The 21,040-nt window shown below is 35.9% G+C and overlaps 2 protein-coding genes across 3 annotated transcripts in view; one reads left to right on the forward strand and one right to left on the reverse strand.

Moving 5' to 3' along the window:
* Nucleotides 1-3,955, forward strand: part of CCN6 (cellular communication network factor 6) — a 27,720-nt gene extending 23,765 nt beyond the window's left edge. The window contains exons 5-6 of the mRNA XM_030317100.1: nt 533-726; nt 2,243-3,955. Of these exons, the coding sequence (XP_030172960.1) occupies nt 533-726; nt 2,243-2,524 (476 nt within the window). The 3' untranslated portion in view covers nt 2,525-3,955. The remainder of the gene's footprint in view (nt 1-532; nt 727-2,242) is intronic.
* Nucleotides 3,777-20,584, reverse strand: TUBE1 (tubulin epsilon 1). Of its 2 annotated transcripts, XM_030316183.1 has the most exons (12): nt 20,458-20,583; nt 20,283-20,356; nt 19,568-19,620; nt 16,564-16,621; nt 13,939-14,054; nt 12,092-12,213; nt 9,954-10,141; nt 9,560-9,735; nt 8,581-8,721; nt 5,873-6,013; nt 4,878-5,052; nt 3,777-4,382 (listed from the first exon to the last, which is right to left on the reverse strand). In XM_030316183.1, the coding sequence occupies exons 1-12, from the start codon at nt 20,480-20,482 to the stop codon at nt 4,224-4,226; spliced, it is 1,428 nt and encodes a 475-aa protein (XP_030172043.1). In that variant the 5' UTR covers nt 20,483-20,583; the 3' UTR covers nt 3,777-4,223. The 2 variants fall into 2 exon arrangements, with proteins under 2 accessions (XP_030172043.1, XP_030172044.1); XM_030316184.1 differs by lacking the exon at nt 4,878-5,052 and having other exon boundaries at nt 20,458-20,584.
* Nucleotides 20,585-21,040: the final 456 nt, after the last annotated feature.

A 21,040-nucleotide genomic window follows, 5' to 3' on the forward strand; every position in this document is an offset into this window, starting at 1 on the left:
CTAGCAAGAGGCAAGTAGTTTGGTACTAAGAGAATGAGCTAGTTAGCAGAAGCAAATGGATACATTTACTCAGATTTTCAAAGATAAATTATCTTTATTCTTCCTAAGAAACTGTACTGTAACATTTGGCCAAAAGGTAATTTGGGGACATCTGGGTGGCTCAGTCGGTTGGGCGTCCAACTTCAGCTCAGGTCATGATCTCACAGTTTGTGAGTTCAAGCCCCGCATCAGGCTCTGTGCTAACAGCTCAGAACCTGGAGCCTGCTTCGGATTCTGTGCCTCCCTCTCTCTCTGACCCTCCCGGCTCATATTCTCTTTCTCTATCGAAAATAAACAAACATTAAAAAAAAAAAAAAAGGTAATTTGAAAGTAGGAGAGAGAGAGCATGATGAATTAGACTGCACGTTTATTTTATTCTGAGTTACACTGCATAAAAGTTCTCATCTATTTACTATTAGCTTAAAAACAATTATTAAAAGTTGTCTGAGTACATAATTATGTATACACATGTACTTTTCCCCCTTTATTTTAGCTTATAGGAATCTCCCACTTATTTGGAAAAGAAAATGTCTTGTGCAAGCAACAAAGTGGACCCCTTGCTCCAGAACCTGTGGGATGGGAATATCTGATAGGGTGACCAATGAAAATAGCAACTGTGAAATGAGAAAAGAGAAAAGACTGTGTTATATTCAACCCTGTGACAGTAACATATCAAAGAGAATAAAGGTAAAATTTAATCAGATTTAGTTTCACTGTAATTCAATATTAAGAGACTCCTGAAAAGTACGTGTTTTAGAGGGATAGACAGTATGCGATTCTTGTAAAAATAAAATCACCTCATTGTAACTTTTTTTTTTTTTAACGTTTATTTATTTTTGAGAGAGACACAGAGCATGAACGGGGGAGGGGCAGAGAGAGGGAGTCACAGAATCTGAAACAGGCTCCAGGCTCTGAGCCATCAGCCCAGAGCCCGACGTGGGGCTCGAACTCAGGGACCGCGAGATCGTGACCCGAGCCGAAGTCGGACGCTTAACCGACTGAGCCACCCAGGCGCCCCTCATTGTAACTCTTAAAGTCAAACTATTTGGGAGGAAAGCAAGTATTAATCTAATTGCATTTCACGGGGGGAAATCTTACCAAGCAGGGAGGTACTGTTAGCCTGCTGATTCTAGATACTCTAATAGCTTAACGGTGTGGGTCTTGATCAGCCTGATTTGTTGTGGTACACCCACTATGCATGCTTTTAAAAAGCAAATCCTTTTCAGAGTCTAACTTTTAAGAAATATGTTAATTTTATGTAGTGGAATCAAAGCAGTGGGTAAAAGATTTTGGTAGCTGTATCATAATTATAAGAACTGACATTATGAACATCAGAGTTCTGATCTTGGTTATAGATCACCAACTTGGAGGGAGAAACCACCATTTCCAAAATGCTCTGTGCTTATTAGATAGTAAATTTGCCAAAGGACTATGATAAAATATTTACCCCGGAATTGTTTGGTATAATTAGAGCTGGTCCTACTTCTAGAACAAGGCAAGATGACTGTCTCAAGAGTAAGTTTTGGAAATGCTACAAAACCTTTCTCATCCCCAAGTTATTCCCTACCATATTAAGTTGACAACTCAGTTTTTTTTTTTTTTTTAATTTTTTTTTTTCAACGTTTATTTATTTTTGGGACAGAGAGAGACAGAGCATGAACGGGGGAGGGGCAGAGAGAGAGGGAGACACAGAATCGGAAACAGGCTCCAGGCTCTGAGCCATCAGCCCAGAGCCCGACGCGGGGCTCGAACTCACGGACCGTGAGATCGTGACCTGGCTGAAGTTGGACGCTTAACCGACTGCGCCACCCAGGCGCCCCGACAACTCAGTTTTAAAGGGATTAAGATATTTATTCATCCACTCAAAACTGAGTTTTGTTAGGGAATTTGCTAAGCCTTAGGTAAATAAACATCTAATAAGATGTGGCCCTTGATATTAAATAAGACAAATTTTCATTGTGGAAATTGTGGAAATGAAGGGTGGAGAGCAACAAAAACAGGGAGTGGGTCCTATGATGGAGCAAGAACAGGGAGGACAGACCTCTGGGTGGGGGGTGGAATTCAAAGGTAGAAAAGAGAGTGCTGATTCACTAAGAAATATTAATGCCCTGGAAATAATTATACCTGTGTGTTTGTGCTATAAAAATGTTCTGTATACAGTTTCACTTTTCTAATGACTTCTTAATGTTATGTACCTTTTCAGATCCCTAAAGGAAAAACGTGCCAACCCACTTTCCAACTTCTCAAAGCTGAAAAATTCATCTTTTCTGGATGCTCAAGCACTCAGAGTTACAAACCCACTTTCTGTGGAGTATGCTTGGATAAGAGATGCTGTGTCCCTAACAAGTCTAAAATGATTACCATTCAATTTGATTGCCCAAATGAAGGGTCATTTAAATGGAAGATGCTGTGGATTACATCTTGTGTATGTCAAAGAAACTGCAGAGATCCAGGAGATATATTTTCTGAGCTCAAGATCCTATAAAACCAACTTTATATGGGAAAAGTTAAGTTTAGGTAATCATGTCATTACATCATAAAATTAGAATGGTTTTAAAGGGTGGCAAATCTACCTTATTGATTTAAAACAGTAAGAATGCCTACTTATTCTCAAATGACTGTATTTAAGGCAATAGAAGCTTTTAAAAAGGTTTGTTAAAAAATTATATGTAAAACTTAAAAACCTTAAAAGTGAACTCTTACTTTAAAACGTATAATTATGAAATACACAGATACTTGGTTCCATCTACATATTCCATACATAATGGAAAATTATACAATTTACAAGAAAACATTTCATTCTATAAAGTAATCTGGAATACTTTGTTGAAGATGTGTAAAAAGTTTAAAACTCTTAAAACTAGCCTTTAAAACTTTGTGTACTTTGACAATGTAGCCTAGGATCCCATCAGATGATAATCATTACATGGTGAGCAAGATTCTAGGTTAATTCTTAAAAAGGAATAAGATTAAACTGTAAATATGTTTATAGCTTCCATTGCCCTATCCTGAATATGAGTTTATTAAGGTTTCTTTTGGAAGGAGAAAGTAGAACTTCGTTGGCCATTGTTAACAACTGTAGACAACTGTAATCTAAAAGTTTATATACCAAATAATGTAAAAAATTAAATTTCCAAGATAAAGATCAAAAGCAGTATCCTTACTTTGAAAAGGAAAGAAACTTAAGAATATAACACTAAAGGAAAGCACACAATGGGTTATTCTGGCTTGAAAATTGTCCCTAAAAATTACTTCCTTAAATGACAAATCTATCTATGGACTTAAAATATAAATTATTTTATTTAAAGATAAATTAACGTTAAAACCTAGAGCTGGAGATTATAGTAACGAGAACACTTTCACTAGCCTATTACAGCCATTTGCTGCAAAGTTCAGAAGAAGGTATCAGGCTAAGTAACATTCTGTTTGCTTATATAAATGGTGACAAGCAAAACCAATAATAATACTGTTTAAAAATATGGACATTATTATAAAATCAACTGGTTTAATAAAAAGCATTATATTTAAAGATAATTTAATACAAATACATGTTAAAATAAATGTAAAAATTCTTTTCAGTGCAAACAGGTGGTTACCCAAACAAGAAACAAAACCTCCCTAATAGCTGTAATAAAACCTATCCCTGAAAAGTTAGTGGGTATTACACAGAAATTTATATTGTGTTCTTCTATTACTCCTCGTACTCACTTTTAAAGAATCAGGAGAATTCAACCAAATAAATTATAAATTTATTTAACCGCTCTAGTTATACCAAATAATTCCAGGGCAAATTCCAGGGCTGACAAAATAAATTATAAATAAATATATGAAAATCTGTGTAAGATTTTTATTGAAGACATGATTACCATTGTATGAATGCCTGAATATGAAACTCTAAATAAAGTAAAATGTTGAACTATGTTTTCTCAATTTCAGAAAAGGGGAACTTTCTGAAGATAAATGTTTGAAGTCAAAGGTACTAGGACTTTCAATAATGTCACACACTGGTATCGCCCACGAATTGTAATGAAAGGAAAACCACTCTTTTTTTTAAGGCAAAAATGCTTTCTAATATGAAAAGTGCAAACTAGACTTTCTGAATCACAAAAGTTCTGAAAACAGAAAGATAAAGTGACCAAAAAATGTGAAATTCAGAATAGTAAAAGTACTTTTGGGGTTCTGTTTTACACAGCTACGCTTAGTCTAGGTAAATCTTCCACAGGCATGCTTCGTGTGGCGTCCAGTTGGTTATATTCCTCTATGAGCGCGGATAAAGATGACACGGCTTCCATGAAACAGCTTTCCTCCATCCCTTCAATTTGTAGATAGTGATGAAGATGAGCCTACAAACAAAGGATAATGTTGACCATTTTCAGGAAACTTGATACAAATGTAACTATCCTAAGACATATTCTTTTTTTTTTTTATGTTTATTTTTGAGAGAGAGATAGCATGAGCAGGGAGGGGCAGAGAGAGAGGGAGACACAGAATCCGAAGCAGGCTCCAGGCTCTGAGCTGTCAGCACTGAGCCCAATGTGGGGCTCAAACCCATGAACTGTGAGATCATGACCTGAGCCAAAGTCGGACACTTAACTGACTGGGCCACCCAGGTGCCCCGAAACACAGATATACTTTATTAAAATAATAGTTCACTCAATTTTACGAGAGAAATGAGAACTCAAATCCTATGAACTCAGGAGATTTCTCATTTAGGTAGTCTGAGTACAATGAATACAGTAGTCAGGAGTGCCCCTGATTTGTAACAGTATAACTCACAAGAATACATCTTAAATAGCCCAAATAAAAACACATAGTTACAAAAGTGTACTGATAATTACCTTTTTCTTGTAGAGCCTCATGAATCGCTCTCTGAGTTCCATGAAGGTAGGCTTCACACATGTGTTATTTGCTAGAGCTAATAACGAATGGGAATGCCCCACGGGAGGTACTGAACACAGGCTGGTTTTCCAGCCTTCTTGATTCCAGGAGATAAACTGTAGAGAAGGTTTTAATCTGAGATACAAAAACTCAAAGGTGAGAATGAAGGTAATGAAAACATCTGCCATATATGGCAATGGACATTACTAATGGTAATTACCATTCTAATTGCTTAATATATAAGGTAAAGTTATCTACTTTTTACTATTAACAGTATCATGGTACAGTCTGACAGTGAACTAATGGACATTTAGTTAGGAGGACATAAAATCTGGGGAAGAAAAAGAAATGAAAATATTACTTTGTAATTCAATCGAGTAGTTTTCCTAAAAAACAGACGGTCAAAAAATAGTATAACATAAACTTAGAAGCAGCGAAGTGGTGGTGGTGGTAATAAAACAACAATAGTTAAATTGTCTGAACATTTTCAGAAAATAAGACATCTTAGAGCACCTGGGTGGCTCAATTAAGCGTCCAACTTTGGCCGAGGTCATGATCTCGCAATTTGTGAGTTGGAGCCCCGCATTGGGCTCTGCTGACAGCTCAGAGCCTGGAGCCTACTTTGCATTCTGTGTCTAGCCCTCTCTCTGCCCCTCCCCTGCTTGCGCGTGCGTGCACGCTCTCTCAAAAATAAATAAACGTTAAAAAAAATTGAAAATAAAAAAAGAAAATAAAACATCTCCTGTATCATTCACTATTCACAAATAACAATTTTGTACTATTATTCTTGTTTTACATTTGAAAAAAGTAAGGCCAAGAGGGGCTAAGTAGTTTGCTCGAGGTCACGCTTTAGTTAAGTGGCAAATGCTAGAATTGGAAGACAGGCCATCTGAACTACCATGCTACGTTGTCACAAGTGGTACACATAAATTATCAGTAATATATAAAATCAAACCTTTCAATATTTCTGCGAAGATCTGAAACCTGTACATTTCCTCTAACCATAAGGGCACAGGCGAGGTAGAGGCTATGTTTGGGGTCAGCCCGAATTAGCTGGTGATCTTTACTAAAGGCATCTGAAAACATCTGATCCAACCTAGAACAATGAAAGAATCACTGTTTATACTAAATATTACTTCTATGTTTATACATACAAAATGCAGGGATCATCATCTACAGGTAAATACATACACAAATACATTCTAAATTTCAGCTATCATTTTCTCAAAGCAATCTTGATGAAAAATACGAAAAAAGAGGACATCTTTTATCCTTCATTTAAAGAGAGGAATAAAAAGGTGCTAACAAGTTTATATCTAACAATTCACAGCATCCTAGGCCCTTCCTTAATATAGCCCCAGTCTCGTTCTCAAATCCCACTTGCCTCAATAGAAATATGATTAGGTTCCTTAGATAACTCTAGCCAAGATTCTGTATGCAGAAACTGCAGAATGTCTGGGAAGTGCTGCAAAAATCGCACTGTGCTACCTACTCATTCAGCAGTTATTTACCAAATGCCTATTATGTGCCAGGCACTATTTAACGTGCAAGAGACCCAGCAGTGAACAACAACAAAAACTTCCTACTCTAATAGAGTTTACATTCTGTCTTGGTTATGTGACAGCAAGAACAGAAGTCTCCTTTAAGGAATGGTGAGTGCTACGGGGGATTCATAAATCTTTTGCTACTGTGTTCAAAATATTGGTGTGTTATGTGCTTCTGGGCATTTTTATGGAGTTAAGGAAACCCAGAAAAGGTTAAGAACCACCATACAGAAAACGAGCACACTTACTTGTGATTTATTTTCTGACACAAAATATAAGAACTAGTAAGGAGCTATTTGTAAGTTTGGGACACTTATCTTTATTTACATTAGAAATACGGGATTTCAAGAAACATGCACATACTTCTCAGATGTGCTCATTATTTTCATGTGATAAAAATGGGACTAGGCACAGAAATGACATTTATTAATAAAAGGTACAATAAAAACCATTCTCATTTGTTAGAAACCATTAATAAGAAATTAAAGAATTTTAAAACTATGACTTTTAATAGTACAATTTTAAAACATTTTATTACTTTACTCAAGGATAAATGTGTTCATATGCTGATATGGCAGCCTATGAAATATATACAGTACAGCAGAAAAAAAGAACACAGAGATAGAAAGAACATATGACAAGCTCTTTAAGAGTCTAAAATCTTTAAAGTCCCTTATACATTTTCACAAACACATTTTAATTAAAAATAATCCTTTGTAACAAATTATATGAATAAAAACTGTTGGAAGTAGTGTTATTTTTATCAAAATATGCCAAAAAGCAGGATTAAAAAGAAATTTAATTGGCTTTGAAACATTCAGGTTGAAGGACCAAGTCAAACATTTTCTCCTTTATAGCTGTACTTAATTAAATGTAAAAAATGTCTGGATTATCACTAATGTATAATAAATAGTTTAGTATGAATTTACATTGTATGTGTCCACATTAATGATGCACATTTTATTTAAATACATTAATTTTTAATACATTGGGCTGATAAAAACAGTGAATATTTAATGAATGATCACCATGTTCTATACACTATGCAAGCTGCTTAACTTAAGGTCATCAGTATCCTATGCAGAAAGAGTCCGATCTATTAGTTGGCACAATCGGTTATTTGTTACCAGCTTAAATAAAAGTTAATATCACTGTGACATTCCCACAGTGTAGAATTGTTATTTTGCCAAAACTTAAAACTATAAAAACTTTAATCCAGTTTTTACTTTATAATTTACATACTATCCTCTTACAGAGTGTGACAGGACCTTTACTCTCAACTGTGGATGCCAGTTGGACCTTTTCAAGCTCATTATCACTATATATGCTAACGGTTTTTTTCAACTAATTTTTTTTGTTGCCTCTTAAGTTTTATGCTTATAAATGACACACACTTACAAAACAAGGTGTTCTGGAAATTTTAGGTAGCAGCTACCATAAACAATAATATGGGAAAGCCTAGTTCTATGGTGCTAGACCGTGATAGCTTTAAAAGATACTCTTATTTAATATAGCCAACAAGGAAAAGAGATAGGTGCATTAATTCTCGTACTTACAGATGAGAAAAATGGAAAGAAAGTTTGTCACATGCCCAAGGTCCTGTAGCTAGTGACATAATTAGCATTCAGACTTAGTATGTCAGACTTCAAAGCCCTTAAATCCTTTTCAATAAAAACCGTATCTTCATTTAGTTAGCTTAAAAATTTAGATTTAATTCCAAATAGCTTAATATTGACTTTTTAAAGTTTATCTTGAGAGAGAGAGACAGAGAGACAGAGAACATGAGTGGGGAGGCGCAGAGAGGGAGAGAGAGAGAATCCCAAGCAGGATCTGCATTGTCAGCACAGAGCTAGATATGGGGCTCAAACCCACGAACTGTAACCTGAGCTGAAGTCAAGAGCCCAAGGCGTAACCAACTGAACCACCCGGGTGCCCCTTAATATTGACTTTTTAAACAATGACCTGTAAATAAAGAAGAATTCAAATCATGGAAAAATGGTTGTCATCAATTATAAATGATATAAAGAAATACCCAGAGTTATTACAAACTTAAAAACAATTCTTTTAAAAAAAGTAATTCAAATTATCAAGTAACTGGAATAAAATTGCTACACTTTACCTTCGGGTAGGAATATTAACATCTGCCAGTGTATACAGAGGTGTTAGGCTTGACACAAGATAATGCAGTTGAGGAAAAGGAACTAAATTCATGCTGATTTCATTAAGATCCATATTAAGTGACCCTTCAAACCTTGCAGAGCTGAAAAATTAACATTAAAGCAAGAGAAAAAAAATTAACTTAAAAATTTTATACTTTGAATGTAGCTTGATTTATTCAGCAGGCACTTTTAAATCCTTTTGTACATTGTTCTTCAGTTAGGAAATATATGCTCTTTTTTTTCTGTATTAGTGAAATTTAGTGTCATGAACATCATGTATAAAGATAATTAAAATATAACATACAACATCTATAGCAATTCTTATTTGTGGATTATATGAGGTGTAACCAACACACTGTTATGCTGCACGTTACATACACAAAAATATCTTACTTAAAATGGACTTTAGGTGGAGTTAAACACATACAGGGCAATAATTATTTAATTATCCTATAAATTTTACTAAATTCGTTAAGAGTCTGCTTAGTGTGCTCTATAATTTGGAATATAATAAGGCCAAAGCAATCTTCTAGATCGAAGTCAAGGAGAAATTTTGGACAGCTAATGAATGAGGAGGTAAACATTAGCTGGTTTAAAAGATGGAAGACATTCTACAGCCAAACAAACCAACCAACCAACCATGCTTACTTTTATCTAACTAAGTTCTCAACTGTCTCTGTGACAATTTTTTTTTTTTTCATTTGATACCCATTAATATTCTATAGAATGTATCTGAGGAAATGTTGCTTTGGAGCCGTAGAAATTACAATTCTGGTCTGTCACTCCAAGATCTCAAAATACTAGACAAAATAAAATAAAGAGAAGCTCTTATGACCTAGAACAACTAAAAAGTTCTACTACAAAAATGCTACTGCAAGCATCATCGGAAGCAAAGTGAAGTCTGTAAACTGTCCTTAGGTATACCATCAATAGGATTACCTGGTTAGGTTCAGCAGCAAATTTGCCACAATGTTGTTCATCGCATCAAAGGGCTTCTGGTGCTGCTTTTTCAAAGCCCCAGCACTTGAAGTAACCAGACTCTTTGGCTTTATAGTTGTACTCAACTTTCCAGAATTCACCATGAGGTCAATTTTGCTAATGATGTCAAATAAAGACTTTTAAAGGAAAAATATTGGGAGAGAAGCTATTAAGAGCGGACACAGATGACATTCTACCAGGAAGAAAGGAAGAGAAAGAAAAACAATTTAAACTTATTTTTCCTCTTAGGTGGGAAAGCTGAAAGGTGAAGACAATGTTTCATATGCACACACATGCATAACATAGGACTGAATGTATACATGATATATCCATAAGTTACAATGTCATTTCTTACTTGGTTGTCAATGGGCAACACACAGTCTGCATGCTCATTAAGTTCCTTCATTGCCAAGATGCTATTATAAGGTGAGGTTATGACATCATCCTCACCAGAAGGATAAATTGAAGTCACAAATCTGTATACTTCTGGGAATTCGTCCTCAAGCACCTTTAAGAGAAATGTGCCAAGTCCAGATCCTGTTCCTGAGGATTAAAATTGCAAAGAAAGAAAACAAAACTCAGCACAAATGATTTAGAATAAAATTGTGAGGAACCTGGAATTTTATGGTTTTTTTTTTTTTTTTTTGTAGAAACATACGTTAAAAACCAGAGCCATTATAGAGAAGACAGTTTTAATTCCATTAAAGTATTTTAAAAGCCATATAAACATATACATATAGAACCCATAAACAAAATAAAAAAGGCAAACTAAGAAAAAAATCTCCAAAGCATATGAAGGACTAAATTTCTTTCATAAAGAGGTCTCACAAATCAATAACCAAAAAACCATGAATAATAGAAAAATGGGGAAAGTATGTAAATATGTAATTCATAATAAATCAATTGGTGAATAGATATGAACGTGCTTAACCTTTCTTCTAATCAAAGCCATCCAAATTAAAACAATCCAATTTTGAATATGTTAGATTCAGGTCTTCTAATAGTGTTGGTGACAGGGTGGGGAAATAAACTTGTATAAATTATTGGTAATAATATGGATTGGTGAAATAATGTGGCAAGGTATTTATTAACATGCATCAAAATTTAAAATGTACATATTCTTTGGTCCCACTTTCCTTTTGGGAATATTACCTACAGCTATAGAGGCACAAATGAGCAGAAATGTATGTATCAGATATTCAACTGAGGACTGTGTTTAATAACTGAACACCATAAACTTAACATCTACTAATGAGAAACAGACTTTAAAAATTATTATATTAACACAATTGAATTCCATGAGACAGAGATGATATTAAAAGACATTCGGGAAAGACAAAGTGAAAAAATTACAGAGTAATAAGCATCTCATGATCTTGTTTATGTAAAAATATACACACATACGTAACAGGCATAGAAAATATCTGGAAGGACAGACATTGGCAAACTCGATTACCTGTGAGGAGAGAGACTAGGAATTAGATGTGAGAGAGGAGACCATTTTTAACCTTCACTATTATTTACTTTTGCCAGTAAATTATGAATAAAGTATAATCTGAGATTTTGAAAAGATGGATTTAAAAAGGGACCATAATGAAATATAAATCAAATTGTTTCTTTTTTTTAAAACGGATCCAAACTTGTTGGTTAATTAATTATACTAGTACGAAGAGAAAGTTGTTTCTTAATTCAGTGATTACAATGGTCCTCTAAAGGCATGGTTTACATAGCAATTATAACTTTAATTTTAAAATGCTATCATACTGCATAATAGATATGTAGAAAAAATCAATTTACATAACCTGTTGAATATAAAATCTTAATATCAGCGTGAAGAAAAATAGCATGGCAAATTTTTCTTTTAAAACTCGCTAATCCTATTTGAAATTAGCAAAATACAATATGTTTCTAGTTCATAGAACAGAGGAGCAAAGTACTTCATTTGCAAGGTACAGGCTTTCTAGGGAAAAGAAAGCAATGCAGATCATTTATTATAGGTCAAGGTAATTACCATGTAAGGAAAGATTTAAAGGAGCTGACTAAAAGGATTTCTTTTATTTATGTCTCTTATTGGACACAAGAAAGGTCTGAAGGTAGTTGAAGAATACAGACATTTTTAAGCCAGAAATGCTTAGCTCTAGTTAGGATATGAGATTGCACAAACAAACCCTTAGGAGGAAGTCAGCATTCCCAGAAAGCTCATATATACTGAAATATAGTCAGAAATTTTATAAAAGAAACTAAAGGTAGAAGAAAAAAAAATTCAGATTCAGTTCTACTATCTCTTAAAAGGGCTTAAATTTAAAAAATGATAATAGGAACAAAATTTGACAAAAATCTAAAATAAAAAGCAGTTATGTACCTACTCCTAAACACAGAGTGTTAAAAGTTCTACCTTTATTCAGCATAGGTCTGAAAACATCCTTCAGTTTGCAAAATGAGTTCCCATTTACACTTTCACATGATTACAGGGAAATGAGTGAATAACTTTACCTCCTCCCATGGAATGTATTATAAAAAAACACTGTAAACAATCACAGTGCTCTGCCGACTTTCTGAGTTTCTCTAAAATCTGTTCTTGATAAAGCCTGCCAAAAACTTTGTGACCCACAGCCCTGAAAAAAAAGACATAAATCACAAAATCACCCTGGCATTTATTATTTCAAGATTTTATTATTTCTGATCCAAATGAAAAGATTATAGAAAAACCTGAAAAAGTATTTTTACTGTATTAAGTACATTCTTCTGGTTTCATATCAATAAATCATATGATGATTATTTCAAAGACACTAGGTAGAAAATGTAACAAATATATATATATCTATAATCCTCAAATATCATGACAAAATAGAGCATTATCAATGGCTATTAAACTATGGTTTTCTAAATTAATCTTCTCTTTTTTTTTCTTTAGGCATAATTATAAGAATTTATTTACATAGCTGTTTCTCATCTCCATTTAAAATAAATTCTGATTGCAGTAAATTTTACATATTAAAAAGCAGAACACAGTCAACTAGAATGACAATAAAAATAAAGACTTTTGAACATATTGGTTTAATATATGAGAAAACATAAGTCATGTTGTGTTATTAGATAAACTGGCACACAAAAGAACACTGATACTTCTAAGACTGCAAGCTTTTTTGGTTAATCAGATTTGAAGTAGCACTTTGATGCATTAAAAATGATTAAATGATTAAAAAAATGAATGAATGATTTTCCCACAACATATAGTCAGGTTGTATAACTCAAAAATTACAGAAAGATTACACAATAATTAGTGGAAAGCCAGTTAAGTAGGCATATGGATTCATTTAGTGACTGGTTCTCCCCAGATGAATCTCTAACAATGCAAAATGTAAATTCATGCTTTAAATTTTTGTTTATTTAAGTAATCTCTACACCCAACATGGGGCTCAACCTTAGGACCCATCGATCAAGAACTGCACACTCTTCTGAAAGAGCCAGCCAGGTGCCCCGTAATTACACATCACTACACATTAGGAACTTGAGGGATTGCCTGTAAATAGATAAAATAACAAATACTAGGTTTGCAAATAACAAGGAGCTACTTAATTTTTAAAAAACAGCAAAAACTGTTTCAATGGAAACTATTAAATGATCATTGTTGAAGCTTTTTACCCCATTAAGGAGATCAGACCATTATATATTTAAGAGCTAAACAGCCTTGGGCTGAGCCTAAATGCTGGGACACTGGTCTGGCTTGCACCTCTTATCAATTCTATTAAATCTGACCAACTGAGAACTTGATAGAGTCAAATAACACAGGTAAGAGAAGAGTTTCTAAGAATACTTAAACTTTTGTTACTATTTAGTAGTATTATTTTTTTTAGAGTTTATTTATTTTTGAGAGAGAGAGAGAGCGAGCATGAGTAGGTGAGAGGCAGAGAGAGAAAGGGAGACACAGAATCTGTAATAGGCTCCAGGCTCTGAGCTGTCAGCACAGAGCCTGATGTTGGGCTCGAACTCACAAACCGCGAGATCATGACCCACACCAAAGTCAGATGCTTAAACAGCTGAGCCACCCAGGCGCCCCTAGTATTATTTAAGAATCAATTTACAAGGACTTTGGTAAATCAATTATTCATGATTTTTTTCTTAAAAAAAAAATGAGAAAGAACTATGATACAAGTGGCTTTTCAGCACTGAGAAACACCATCATTTATCAAGGAAAAGATGATGGGCTGAAAAGCCTAGAGGTAGGTATAGCAGGTTAGATCTTGCTTTCATGTTAGCAGGACCTGTTAGAATGAAGGAAAGATTGTTCCTTTCTTTTTCCAGAGGACGTTCAATTTTTACATACAGCACATTCTCACCAATTATTCCCTGAGCCAGAAATATCAGTGATGAGCTGCTTGCTATCAAACACATCTCTCAACGGTCCCTGCAGAATTTCATTTACTACTCCTTCCTCCATGTCAATCAAGACAGCCTGAGAAAGAGAAATAAAATTTAATTAGCATATTTTTCTTTAGAGCTAGTTATTCTGTAAATTAATTTATGAACTAAAAGTTGCATTGTTCTTTTTACAGTTTAAGCTTAATCAAATCTTTATTTAAATCTTTATGTAGAATCTGTTACAAGAATGAAAAAGTAATTTCACTCTCCTCAGGAAGTGGAATACAATTAAAAGATGGATTCTAAACTCTTATCCTACTCCAAAATACCACGTGGGGGAAAAAAGGAGCTGAATAATCCCCTCAACTGATTTTCTAACAATTCTTTTATTCATGTGCCTACGTGACTGTAAATGTTTTGGGAACAAGGTCTCAGAAATTTAAAAGGTGCCTAACTAGAAAAAAATTCTCAATAAATGTAGGGTACATTAATGCATATTTGCTCACTAGAGCAACCATGCTGCTCTTCATGAATCACAGCCCCAAACTGTCCAATTCAAATCAGTAAACTTATTATTATGTGCGAACCAAGGCACTGGATCAACGTTAAAGATGACAATAGGGCCCCTACGCCCAAGAAAACCTAATTCATTACCACAAACATTATTGACATGGGAGATAACCTCTATTCCTCAGAGGAAAATGAAAATATAAAATATAAAATTAACCATGGAAAGAAAAATAGAAAAGACTGGAGGAAAATACAGCAAAATGTAAGCAGGGATGGCAGAATTATATTTGTACTTCCCACATCTTCTACGCTGAGGAAGATGAGTGAAAAGGGAAATAAATAAATTAAAAAGCTAAAAAAAATATGAAATAACCTTCGGGCACACTATGAAGCTATTAGCTTTGATTCAGTGTCACAGAGAAAGTGCTTGGTTTATGGGCTTCTTCAGTGCTTGTGACCCCGTAATGTTAAGCGCTTATGACATGGCACTGTTCTAAGTGCTCTGCATTTGATCCTCACCTTATGCGTAGGTACTATAGTTACCCTCACTTAACACATGAAAAAAACTGAGTCCTAGGAAAGTTAAATAACTTTAGCCCAGCTAGTAAGTGACAGAGCTAAGATTCAAACCTGCAGAATCTTCACTCTTAACCACAAAACTCTATGCTCTACTATCTCATTGAGAGGAGCCAGTCAAGTTCAGTATTTATGGAATACTAACTGTTGTGAAGTTGTAATTTATGCCCATTTAAATTCTGTGAATTAAACTGTGTAATTAACGATGCTACTATAAGCAAGCAATTTAAAAAATTATCTTACACAGTATATCAGAAATATTATATTTCTAATTGTTTAATAGTATATCACAGTAGTGTATCAGAAAGACTACACGATAATTATGTACTGCAAATGCAATCTTTTGTATATAGCAAGCAATATGCATACACTTTATGTATACTGGACTATATAGGGCTATTTACTGGTAATTTAGGGGTTTTCTAGGATATTTTACGATGATATGCAATTTTTACCTTAAATGTTGACTTTAACATCTAATCAACCACATAAGAGACACTTCACTGTCTGGGCAAACTGTAGTGTACTACAAGTTGTGTAGGATTACAAAGAGAAAAAAATTAGCTTATAATGGCAGTGTTCCAAAACAGACTCAAGATAATTTGTGGGAGATTACCTACATTACCTTAAAGCAACATGCAAAATACAAAGTGACATTCAAGCACCTCTGGAAGTCAGTTTTGATAGAAGCATCACAATTCCTCCCATAGCATCTAAACTGCCTTTCTTGTTATAAAAATAACTTATCACCAACTGGAAAAAGCACTTTGTTGTAGACAATCACGGAAGAGAAGTGTTGCTGGAATGAGTTTAACACTAAATATGGGCTACTGACTCGAAGCATTTTTGTTCAAGAGGTCTTACATGGTTGTGGTATTCACTATAACGTGGCTGGATCCATGCTTTGTATTGGGAACAGTAATTCTGATGCAAAGAAATCTTCCACTATCTTCAAATGAAAAATTAACCTGCATTAATATATGTTTCAGGCTTAGAGTTAAGGAAATTCCTTTTGTTATCATCTATCTAGACGTAGCTCTTCCCTGAAACATTCACACACAAAAAATGCTAAATATGCAGTGTTTTTATTTAAAGCACAAAACTTTCCCCCTAACGTTTCAGGTAGACATAAATGTCTGCTTATTTATATTAAAATGTGACTTAGTACTTTAAAAAAAATTTTTTTTTCATGTTTCTTAATTTTTGAGAGAGAGAGACAGAGTGTGAGCAGGGGAGGGGCAGACAGAGAGTGACACACAGGATCCAAAGAAGGCTCCAGGCTCCAAGCTGTCGGCACAGAGCCCAACACATGCAGGGCTCAAACTCACAGACCACAACAAGATTATGACCTGAGCTGAGGTCAGTTGCTCAACTGAGTGAGCCACCTAGGCGCTCCAGTAAAAACTTTTCTTAATTTGAGAAGTCAAATTAAAATTTTATTCTCATGATAGTTACCAAAGTATAGTTATTTTAAAAACACACGTGATAAAAGAATCTAAGCATATATATGATCTTACTCGTGCTTTCAAAGAACAAATTTTCCCCTTGGAAATATTGCCACCATCACCAACCACTCTGAAAGATAAAAAATGAGAAAAGGTCATAAGATCTTCCAAGGCTAATAGTGCTATTAGATAATAAAGTTAACTCCCACTTATATAATAAAGCTACTTACAGGCCTAGAGGGGCAGGCACAAAAGGCAACAGCGAAGATGCCATTCCTCTACCTCTCCCTTCCCTACCCTCCTATTAGGCTGAAAAAGTGAGGTACTTTTTCCCCTGGCTTTCTTTGTAGTTAGGGCCGGCCATGTAATGCAGTTCTGAGATAAAAAGCAGGTATGCTGGGAAGTGTTTCTGATAAAGAGGACCAGATGCTGTTGGTGCTTGGCATATAAACATGAATATAGATGCATGGAGTGAATATAGATGCATGGAGTGCACTTTACAGTTATGAAATAATAAATATGAGGACAAGAAGCCGACACCACATGAATAATGAAGCGACAGTGCCTCGGTCTTTAAGGCACTTCTCCAAGCCTAGATCATGTGATTTCCAGATTTCTTTGTATGAGATATCTGGATACTTTTACTGCTTAAGCCACCAGTTATATATCACTGTATATCTCAGGCTGTTCCTAGAATTTCATGTTGAACAAAAGTTACTAAAATAACTACATCTATGACCAAACATAGATATAAGTTTAGATAAGTCAATACAGTAGATAAGAAGACAGAATATATGAAAGGAAGTTGAATTGACCACAGATGATGCTCTAGGTCGAGCTGGTAAACTACGGTCCTTGGTCCAACTCTGACCAGCTGCTTATTTTCCTACATAAAGTTTTGTTCAAACAGTCTTTCCCATTTGCTTGCTTATGCACTAGTAAGCTATACCTGCATTCCTGCTACAACAGCAGAGTCAAACAAATGTGACAGAACTTATGGTCTGCAAAACCTAAAATATTTACCATCTGGTCCTTTACAGAAACGGTCTATTAACCCCTAGTATAGGTAAATTCCTAGTATGCTATTAAAAAGGTATGGTCTGGGGTGCCTGGGTGGCTCAGTCGGTTAAGCGTCCGATTTCAGCTCAGGTCATGATCTCGCGGTCCGTGAGTTCGAGCCCCGCGTCGGGCTCTGGGCTGATGGCTCAGAGCCTGGAGCCTGCTTCTGATTCTGTGTCTCCCTCTCTCTCTGCCCCTCCCCCATTCATGATCTGTCTCTCTCTGTCTCAAAAAAATAAATAAACGTTAAAAAAAAATTAAAAAAAAAAAAGGTATGGTCATCTTGTCAAATAGATATGGAAGTGTATACAAATATGTGGTCTTGGTTTTGAAAGATTTGTTTGTATTAATGTGGAGGCTCCCAGGTGTTGATAGTACATAGAATACTAAGATACCAAGACTCAGCTCCCCTTTTTGGAGAAACTCGGGATTGGGGAAATAAGAATGTTTTCAGGTTTAAATTACAAAACAGAATAGATAAGAGTACAGTTATGTAGTCAATTATTAAGAACCAACAGCTGCCAGACTGAGTCTCAACTAAGCAATGCTTGAAAAAAAATTTTTTTTTAAATTTATTTTTGAGAGAAAGGGTGCCAGCAGGGGAGAGGCAGAGAGAGAGAGGGACAGAGGATCCGAAGCCTGCTCTACGCCGACAGGCTGACAGCAGTGAGCTCGATGCAGAGCTCGAACTCATGAACCGTGAGATCACGACCTGAGCCAAAGTCAGATGCTCAACCGAGCCACCCAGGCGCCCCTCAACTAAGTAATACTTAGTGAAAGGATTGGCCATCTCGAGTAGAGGGGATGAGAGTGGAAATTTAGTTAGAAGCATGTAAAAGGAAGTATTACAAAGGCAAATTTTAGTCTCTTAACAGTATTTAGGGGGAAAGGATGCTCTAGAATCTAGTTTTAGGTTCCGGGGAATCTAGATGGCAGATATTTCCACATAATAAAAATAAATGACACCAGCCATTAAGGTACTACACCTAACTTCCCTTGGCCTGATTCCATGGTCACCAAGCAACTTTCTACTATTTAGCTTTTCCGGTAGATTTCCTACAGAAGAGAATTCACTTTTGAAAGTAAAGGAAAATCTAGTGCTCTGGAGTTACCGTCCCTACTGTCAATTACTACATTGACTTTCTGCTTTTTAATCTCCCATTCTCTTTGAGTTTGGTTTACCGACCTGTGCTGGAGAGCAATGGACTTATTCTCAAGATGTCAACAAGTTTTCTAAGTTTACAAGCCTGAGGGTCAGACTCTGGAATTCACCAGGGAAGTGGGGATTCATTAGCTTTCTCTAGGAGATAACTACCTCAAATACCCAACAAACTAATTCAAACTAGAACTCGAATTTTTATTGAATTACGATAAAGATGGATATTCACTATAGTATAGACTTTTCAGTTCAAGTCCACCACAGTTTAAGTAAAACACACACACTTAATGATTAAACGTTAAACATTATGGACACACCTTGAATGTCAAAATTACTCTCTCAGATAAAAGATAGTTATATAGATTCTTTATTAAAATAAACAAAAGTAATTTGACAGTTGCTTTCCTTCTTTTTAGCACATTCTACTTATAGAGCAAATATTCTTGACTACAAAAATCACAGAAATGTAAAAAAAAAAAATACATTTTTCTTTCAAAAGCTGGCCATTCCTGAATGCATTAACAAGACACACTTAGGGAAATTTTCAGCAGTCCTTCAGTAAAACTTTATTTCAAGGTCATGTTAAAAGAAGGCCCACTAAAGGTTCTTTTGTTCCTTAACATGGTCTTAGAAGGAAACCTGCTGTCTTGCTCTGCAGAATAATATGAGAAATATTAATGATATGGGAATAATAATGGGAAAAAATGCTTTCAATACTGAGAAAAACAAACTAACAAACAACCCAGACAACTTCTTTATAGTTATCGACTATTTTATTATCCTTTGAAGAATTCTCTCCCAATCTGATGACATGAAAAGAATCATTATGCTATGTGACAGACTTTAATCCCATCTTACCTGGTATCCACATTTCTAAAGAAGCTGCTTATTGCCTCGTCATAAATTCCTTTCTAAAAAGAAAAAAATATATTTATAGCATTTGATTAAGTTTTGCTTCTTTCCCAAATGAAATCCTTTCGATTTAATATTCTCACAATATTGTAATGGCTGGTATTTGGCTATGGTAACAACAACAAAATTGCAAGTTATCAAAAAATGCTCAGACTTCTTCCTCCCTAAAAGGTAAATGCCGTAGGATCTATGGATAAAGTTTAGCTGAGGGCGCTAAAGAAAGGAGACCCATAGGATTAGAGAACAGGTGCATCAAAAGAGAGCTTTCTCTGGATTCCTGGTGATCATTTTAAAGTTGACTAAATTCAGGAATATAATACCACACACGTTACCTATTTTACAAAGTACTTCCCCAAATACTATCGCATTGCTCTTCAAAAGAATCCCGATAAAAATGAGACCCTAAGAATCAGGGAGGGAGACTTAAGACTTAAGGTATTTGGCTAGCGTTTGTTCTGGGTCTAACGCCACCAAACGCTTAAAAAAACCAGTTCGCGTTTTCCTGAGAAGACCCTATACGACCTCTCTCAGTATCTATCAGTAAGATAAAAGGTCAAATGGACTGATTCTTGCTTATTTGCTTATCTGTTGCTTATTCTTGCTTATTTGTTGCGCGAGCATCGGTAACAGGCGGGTGGTCTCCGGGAGGGTGGGTCGGTACCTGGTTGACCGCGGCGTGCTCCCTTAGCGCCAGATCCCAGAAGCAGCAGCCGATCTGGTTTCCGCACTGGCCGACTGCGATCAGCGAAAGGAGGGAAAGAGAGTAGCCATTAGGAGGAAAAACAAGGCCGGTTGGCTGCGCGGCGACAAGGTGCCCATCCTCCCGCGCAGCTTACCCTGTACGACCACCGACTGGGTCATGCTGCTGCGCGTCCGGACTGGAGCACCCGGAAGCCGGCGGCCGCGTTCGTACTCCCCGCCCGGCTCCCGAGTTGAGCTCCCTGAGGGCCCGGGCAGCCGTAAGTCAAGCTGCTGCCGCAAGTCGCTGCTGTCGCTACGCTCTCCTCTAGGTTCAAGCTAAGTTTTTCCGTCCGAAGGCCTCGCAAGTGCACTTGCGTCCCACCGTTACCATAGCGACTGGGCCTCGGGATCGTAGATCCTAACTGCTTGCCAACATCTTTGAGCTTCGGCAGCTCCAGAGGCCGGGGTAACTGGCGGGTAACTAGGCTTTGGAGTGGGATTTAAAAAATGTATGTCTTTAAAACTGTTTATGGGTTATCAGAGGTCTAGTTTTTGTTCAGTCTCAACACCCTGGGACGCTGCTTTAATGCGTCTAGCCAACAAGCTCTTTGTTCTAACAGAAAACGGTGTAGATGAGCACAAAGAAACCCCAAATAGGCGTGTCAGGGTACACCCGAAACTAGGCTGTTTATACACTTTGACAAAACGCTTCAGAGACCCAGTCACTGTTCGTTGAAG

Source organism: Lynx canadensis, chromosome B2 (genome assembly GCF_007474595.2).
Source record: "Lynx canadensis isolate LIC74 chromosome B2, mLynCan4.pri.v2, whole genome shotgun sequence".
Taxonomy (NCBI): domain Eukaryota; kingdom Metazoa; phylum Chordata; class Mammalia; order Carnivora; family Felidae; genus Lynx; species Lynx canadensis.